Source organism: Glossina fuscipes, unplaced genomic scaffold (genome assembly GCF_014805625.2).
Source record: "Glossina fuscipes isolate IAEA_lab_2018 unplaced genomic scaffold, Yale_Gfus_2 64611, whole genome shotgun sequence".
NCBI lineage: Eukaryota > Metazoa > Arthropoda > Insecta > Diptera > Glossinidae > Glossina > Glossina fuscipes.
In genome coordinates, this window is record NW_024003990.1 from 1 (window position 1) to 8,438 (window position 8,438).

The following is an 8,438-nucleotide window of genomic DNA, read 5'->3' on the forward strand; positions in this document are numbered from 1 at the left end:
ATCACATTGGTCTATGTTTTTTTTTGGACCCATATCACGAAACGCAAACTCTTATTTGGAGAGAAAATCTTACCTTCCAATATGCGTGTATTATTACTAAAAGGAGCGAATAACTGCATTTGGCGAAGTGATGTAGGGTATGTGTAGGTATATGTCGGCGCTGCCCAACTATAATATTCTTACTTGTTTTTATAATAAACGCTTTTTCAAACACAAAAATATGCTGAGCCTAATTTTTGTTTCATTTTCTCTACGATATGATTGCTTTTGATTAGTTGATGTGCCAGTTAGAAGAAATCTTTCAGTTGAAGTTAAGTATTAATTAGAGCAAGGGTGGGCGAGCTTTTCCCTCTCCGGAATACACAGAGTTTGAGTTTTCATACCACAGCAGGGACCAGAACCATGATCCAACTATTATTAAAAATACGGCATTCTGTCTTAATTCTCCTGCTTATTAAATCGCTCTTTTTATAGCGTAATGGACAAAGAAAGAGCACTTACATAACACATTGCACTTCACTTTCACATGCACCGCTGAGCCAGTAGTGAAGCTAGATAGAATTCGTTTGTAGCATTGCTGTGTGCGTGTAAATTGAATTATTTGGCATTTTCCTTGCGTCGACTGTGGCTCATCCCTGACCTAGAGCATAACTGGCAGTCGTGCAATACGTTCCCTCTTAACTGGAGGATTTTAATTCTTATTTACAATAGCCCTATGTTGCAATAAGTGCCATATGTCAAACGCAAGCCATTCATAACTTTCTTGTTGATATTATTTGTATAGTTGAACGAATAACTTTCGTAGAATGAAAATCTTATCAATTTCCTAAACAACGGTAAAGACTCAATACCATTAATGGACTTTTAGTAAAAATATGTCATATACGCAATACTACGAATATAATTCCTTTGTAGGAATTTAAACTCTTTGACAAGTTCATCTACCAAATTGCAGAAGAGACGAAAGCAACAAATTAAATAGGGAGTGCGCTAAAAATAACAATTATGAAAAGTGAAATATCACTATAGTCATACCGGATGGTTGAGTTAACCCGCAGTCTAGCTAGCAGGGTCGGCCGGAATAAAGGTTCACATTAGACAAAGACTTTCTTTCTGATTAAACGACATCAATTGAACCAGACTTTACATATGTACAGTTAGAGCAATCTAAAAATATAAAATAAGAAAAAACACATCCATATAGCTATTTATTTCACTACTTTTCAAAATAGGTTGTCATGAAGAAATAGTCACATCCGGATCATTTTCAATAGCCTTTCGCCTAAGCCCAAAGCACATCAGTGCAACAAGTTACCACAAAATAAGACCAGTTTTTACCATAAAATTTTAAAAATGACACCTTTTTGGCATACAGAGGCTTATTTTCCCTTACATGGGTTGGAAACCAAGAAATAGACCTACTTGGTCCAAATACGGTAAGGATAATTTGTATATCACATCATTAATATAAACGAATTCTCATCAAGAAATATTGAAAATTATACCCTTTTACCATATAAAGGTTCAGCTTCGATAGGAACGGCTCATAGGAATGGCAACAAACTCAAAAAATTGCCACATTGCGACATCGAGATGTCGAATGGTCGATTCGAACTATTTTCAATAAGATTCGTTCTTAAGTCGAAACAATTCAGTGTATCGGATTTCATCAAAGCTTCTCGAAAATTACAACCTTTCAGTTGAAAACATATACAAGGACAGATGCCAGACAAGCAGATAAGCTTAGAAACGATTCAGAAAGTGCGTCTGAAGTGATGCTGAATCGATTACCATAATAAAGGATAGTCTGCCTTAAGGCCTTCTTAGTATTACGTACCTCTCTCTGCGCAAACCTAATATACTCGTTTGCCATAAGTGGTGTAGGGTATTTAAAATTTAAAATGTTCGTTCAAAGTGACTCAAATATGTGATGCCGGACTGTGGTATCACATATACGCTGTATCACATATACGTGACAGTTGATAACATGGGCGTTAATAACAAACAAAATTAAAGTTAAAAAAGTACATGAGATAAAGGACGAGTGCAAAAGTTTTTTATTTGCAAGAAAACATAGTCCGAATTCAACAAAGTACAATTAACCTTTAAGGAACCCGCTACCGTCTAAGCAACATAACTTGCATTTTTATTTACTCGAGTTCAATGCCGTACACATAAAGCAGCATAAATCATTTTGTTATTGTTATCATTTTTATGATTGTGCTCCTTAAAGTAACACATGTTGTGATAAGTTTAAAACTTGTTGTTGTTATCCTATTATCCTGAATACGCTTCACTTCTTTCACTTAAAAACAAAAACATATATATATACATATATATATTCCTTTTTGCAATTGCTATCAAAATATTTGTGAAGAAAGTTTCCCTTTGCATGATGAGTACGTAAACTTGCAATATATTCGATTAAAATTGACAAAAAGTAAGCGCTTATTTAAATCTAGTCTATTGTCTAAATAAAAAATTTATTTTACTATTTTGTAATACTAGCGAATACATATTAAAATATGAAATGAAAAAAGAAAAGAAGCAAAACATTATTCCAGTAGACAAGAAAATTAAATAACTTTAACAAATCAAAAAACATAGCGTCATTAATATTGGGTTTTTTGATACGGCGGTGTATCCTTTTTGGTTAATAACGGCATTTAAATGTTTCGACACAGTGTGTATAATTTTTCTTGTGTAGGAAACAGGGATCTTACTCCATTCTTCTTGTCGTCTATTTTTCAGATCTTGAACGGAAAAGATTGAGTGTTTTCGCACACGCCGGCCTAATTCATCCCACACATTTTTGATGCCTGATTATTGGGGGAAGGAGGTGAAACACTTTGGGGCAGTTACATAAGAGCCATTCTTAAATTAAGCGGAACTTATGCCTGAGATCGTCAATTTCTTTCAAATTTTTCTTGAATATTCTTAATTAACGCTCCTAGTTTAGAATGCCATCCATAAACACCAATATTCTCCAATGTTTCCAATTGCCTCTAATTCATGTCCATATATATATATATATAACATGAGCTTTGCCGAGCTTGCCATAAGCTGATGGTACAAGAATGTAATAGGAAGTAATAGAAAGACCAGAAATTGCCAGGGATAACGCCTAATTCTTAGTGGAACGACTGCTGATGAAAGCAAATATAAAAAAAAAAAAATTAACTCAGAAATGTAAGAAATTAATAAATATAATAAGACATTGTCAATTTCTTAAATTGAAAAGATTTTCTGCGTTCAGACATATTCCATTATAATATCTATAATGCATATATTTATGATAAAAAAAGAAAATAAATAAATATAATGAAAAGAAAAGCAACAACGAGGAGGAAGTGATAGTAAACATTATCATAGGACAGTAGGACGAAATACAGACTTTATCAGACAAAAACACATCAAAAAATGAAATATATTTAGTTTTTTGCCTTTCTTTTGCCTCTTTTTTGTCGCGTGAAAGTCTTAGTCTTGCTTTTTTTCATGATAAACTTTATATCAACTAACACTCGCAATATATGCTATATGTATTAAAAATAATAATAATATATAAGGGCTTGAAAACGATTAAATATAGTTAACGATTTGTTATGTAAGTAAAACTCATGTGCTTCATACGTGCTTCCAAATTATTGGAAATTTTATCATCAAATCTTAAAGCTCTACTACGATACTCTTTTGATACATATACGTAACGTATGCGCGGAATTTATGCTCAGAAAAGTTGTTCACTAATATTAAAGTCATGTGTCACTTTACAGCTGAATTAGTCTCGATTCGTAGGTTCTTCAATTCAAATTGATTTTCGGAATCATTAAAGGACTGCTTTTCTCATTTTGTTCGTACTCAAGGTAGCTATCGTATTTCTATCGTGGTTTTCAAAACAAACTCTTCTCTACAAACTTAACTTAACTACTTCTTAAAAGTCGGGAATACACAAACATGCAAAAATAAAAACTTTTATCGCTAGTCAAGCGTGACTGAAAGTCCGAAGCCTACTCGTTTGAGAAAAGGAAAGAAAAAATGGTAAATAAACCTGCCATTAGAAGTTAAGATGTGACTAGTTTTGTGGAATTTATTTTTTTTATTTATTTATTTTTTTTTTTCCCCAAATATTTGGGTACATAAATATGCTATTTTTTAATCGAACACATTTAATTTTTGCAATTCCTTTAAAAAATCTCTAAAATGTGGCAAGTATTCTGATCCTTTTTTCTATATATGAACAGTTGATTGATTTTAAATGTAATCTAAATTATCCTTAAATAGATCAGGGGTGGTTATGAATGGCACTCTGGCTACCTCATAAAAAGTTTCGCTTATATATTTCTCGCGTACATTATTCAAGTTGGATTTCGGTTTGCGAAGTAAAATTCCATTTATTACTGTTATAATTTCCACGAAATCCGTCAGTTTATAGCCAGAATAATATTTTAAAGTAATATTCCACCCTTGATCAACACCAAACATGCGTAAAGCAATAAATAAAGCGGCTGCAGCCATTTTGGAATCACTAAAAGTAACGGTATCATAATACGTCAACGATATTTCAAGTATGTAACGAGCTAATGTAAGAGTAGTTGCTGCCACGCGTCCACAATAAGAGTAACGTCGCAAAAATTCATAAGCCAACGGTATGCCGAGATCAAAGTCAATCGCTCGCAAAATTGAAATCTCCATGCGTATGAAATCGTCATACTTGTAATTGTCACCGCAAACATATACCAATTCTCCAATCAATGGAATCGTACGATTATCAAATTTGCAAGCTATAAATAGAGCGGTAGCTCCCAATAATTGTAACTTATCCTTATTAATAACAACTTTGCACAAAAACAAGTCGACTATCTTTACCGCTAAATGGAGAGATCCATCATTAAATGCCATTGTTTCTTGCGCACCTACCATCCAGTCCACAAGAATGGCACGCATATTTTTGGATAAATTAACTTGACGTTTCATATAGTCATCTATTGGAAATGCAGTTTCTCGCTCTTTCAAATATTTAAATATATCCATGGCATATTGTGAGACATGAAGTGGATCATTCCAGTTGGTCCTGTCAAAGTCTTCGTCATTGTTTTGCATTGTTTGGCAAATTAGTTTATTTTCAGTCACCTTTTTAGATGGCGGAACGTTTTCGACAGACGATGCGACGATTAGCTGCTTAATGCTTTGCGATGTGCCCGCTACATTTTCTACTTCTTTTGAGGTTATGTTCTTGTTATTGTCGCTATTTTCTAGTTTTCTGCAATTAGTTTCCATTACGATTTTCCCTTTTTCATATTTTTGCATAACACAACATTCCTGTTGCGTTTGCTCACCGCTTTGCTGAACATCGTTGCGTTTATCGCCCTTTTTCGTAGGTTCTCCTCGTTGCTTTACGGCATCATCCGGATGAATAGTAATTTTATTATTGTGATTGAAATTGACATTTGCTAGCTTGCTGAACGCTGAACGCTTCGGCTCCACATTTCTGGCATCGTTGTTTTCAGCCTTGCGTTTAACATTAGTTTCCAGAATTTTCAGATTTTCATTTCGAACAGTTTGCCCAATAACGTTAACGAGGTTTTCACAAACCGAAGGCATGGATACGTTCTCCCGGGCCATAAAGGTATTATTTGCCGGCAGCATTTTCAACGTGGATAACTTTTATTTATTAAATTTTGTTGCGAACAATCTTTCCAGAAATTTCTCGAAGACTTTTTTTTAGCGTACACTCTGTAAGCAACCTTGTCACTGTCTTGCCTCTGGCTGTTTTTATATAAGATTCGTGCTTTATCCTTCGGCTGCGGCAAATCCTTTGGTTTATAATTATTTATTCGCAAAAAATCGTTTAATTTTCTTAATCGCTGCAATTTATTCATCTACTATAAATGTCTTCAAAGATTTTAAAGAAATAATAAAAATTTACCAATTTGAATAGAACTTCCTTTTCTATTGTCTGATCCAAAAGTGTTTTTCTCGTTTCTAATATCAGACTGCTTTGCCTGAAAGAGACTGATATATACACGCAACTATGGTTATCTGAGGGGAAAAGCTTCAATGCTTGAACAGCTTGAATATGGAAGAGGGGAAAATGTGTTCGATTCGAAACTGATGACTAAATTTAAGAGCATAACAGAAAGAAAACATTGTTGGACATTGGATATATTAATTGTGAGTATACATTTTATACAATAGTTAATAATATTTTTAGAAATATTATTATTAATATTATCTCATTTTTAAGATTTTAAATATAATTTTTAGATTAAATTTTTTGAAACTAATCCCACTGTGCTTTGTTAACACACACGTATACTGAGGAGAATAAATCTTTATCTTGCACATGTATGGGTGAGTTATTATATTATAAATGTCTGAGAGGTTCATGGCAGAATATAATTTAAAGAGCTTTGCGTGAGATGTAAAAAAAAAACGAAACAGGGTTACCAACATATCAACATTCGGACAAGCAACCATTAAAACAGCAAAATATGAATGCATAGACAATATCTTATCATCTATTTAAATGATAACCACTTGCAATATATTTTCTTGACCCTGGATGTAACCGGTTGCCATATATTGATTTGTTGCAAAAAAAACTTTCAAGTGCAATAATCATAAAACTTAGCAACCCTATAACATACAATTTAGACACCACACAACAACCTTCAATAAAAATCTAGTTTAGTCAGTCACTCAGTCGATTATCAAGAACGTTGGAGGCCCGTCTGGCTATGAATGAAATAAATATATACAGAAAAGAAGCGATTGTGTGTTTAACTTAATTTCTTTTCTGTTGTTTCTCTTTCCGTCTCTTTCTCTCTCAGTTCTTGAGCAGTTTTTATCAAAAAAAAAAAAAATGGAAAAGAAATTGAAAGCAAGAAAATTGATAAAATATATATTTCAACTTTTCAAAATGTTTGCATCCCATGACCTTCGGATATTTATTAAATTTCCTAAAATAACTTATTTTTAATATGTGATTGGCTGACGAGTATATGCGTTAAATTTATTTGAATGTGTATCACACGTTCATTTAATTTATTATTTATTTTCATTCATTTTTGTTTATTCCACAAATATATTGTACTATTATTTTTCCATAATTTTTAGTTTGCTATTTCATCTAAATTTCTTGCTCTACTTGAAAGGTCTGTACGCAACTACTCGAATAGAAAAGAGAACAATTTTTGTTTTTCTTTTTTTTAATGTATGTATGATGCTGAGATAATATATCGTTATATTAGTAACGATGGCGTAGTAGCGAATTGACATAATATGTTTCATTTTTGCAACCTAATCTCTCTGCTCTTACTTTGAACGAGGAAAACATTGAAAATAAAATATATATCATCTTTGCTGTAAATACATACATTTTTTTAAATTAATCATCGCGTTAACGAAATTTTTATTACAAACTTGTGAAAGCACAAAACCAAACAAATTATTTTCAAATGTGGTGAACACAAACATTTATATAGATGCTTATGCTTCTTAATATGGTCATGCATTTTCTGTTGCCAAGACAAATTGTAATAACAGCGAGAATTGCTTGCGAAAAAAATAAGTGCCGTCCACGTATAAATGATAATCATGCACTTTGTGTGATGTCAGGCCTTTACGTTTTTTCTCCTCTTTATTGTCTATTTCATGTTACTATTCACGTGCATAAAAAAAAAGTAAACACGACATCTTTCTCTTTTATTCTCTTTAAATTCACTATTGATTCGCATTTGCGTTAACTCGGTTTCTATTATTTTACTCGGTCGTAGAAGAGGCATTTTTCATTGTTTGATTTGTAATATCGAGGAATACGCATTAGATATTCTGCGAGGGGTACGATTATTGAGCAGCAAAAAATTCTCAGTCGATTTACAAAACTTTGTCTCTTTGTTCGTAAGTTTATATGGCTTATGAATATGTTTTTTTTTTTTTTTTTTTTTTTTTTTTTTTTTTTTTTTTTTTTTTTTGCAGAAGTTAAGAAAAATAGATGAACGAAAGTTGAATAGTAACTGAAAATAATTACGAAAAACACGCAAAATTTATTAATTACTTTTATCACCAAGGACTTATATATATATATACGTATATGACTATACAATAGTCCAATAAAATTTAATCAGTGAAAATTAAGGTTTCTCTCATTAAAGACTGCATTTATGGGTTGAGGGTCAAAAAAAAAAAATATATAGTTCTTAATTCATAAATGCGTAACGAGGTATATTATTTCTAAAGGTATGATTAAAACCTCGTATCTTCTTACCTATCAATATCATTTTATTTTTAATTTTCTTTACTTAAATTAATTTTAAAATTGAATGAGGCTTGTACATAGACAATTAGCAACAATATGCATTTGAAGCTTAAAAAAGATAACTATTCAACATCTTTTTTTTTTTGGTAAAGTTATAAATAAAAAATATTCTTCAAACACA

General features: G+C 32.0%; 1 protein-coding gene across 1 annotated transcript; it reads right to left on the reverse strand.

Annotated features, from left to right (window-relative positions):
* Positions 1-3,703: 3,703 nt before the first annotated feature.
* On the reverse strand, positions 3,704-6,240 carry LOC119643829 (G2/mitotic-specific cyclin-B3-like). The gene is made up of 2 exons (XM_038043337.1): positions 5,927-6,240; positions 3,704-5,864 (listed from the first exon to the last, which is right to left on the reverse strand). The coding sequence occupies exon 2, from the start codon at positions 5,644-5,646 to the stop codon at positions 4,252-4,254; it is 1,395 nt and encodes a 464-aa protein (XP_037899265.1). The 5' UTR covers positions 5,647-5,864; positions 5,927-6,240; the 3' UTR covers positions 3,704-4,251.
* Between the last annotated feature and the right edge of the window lie 2,198 nt (positions 6,241-8,438).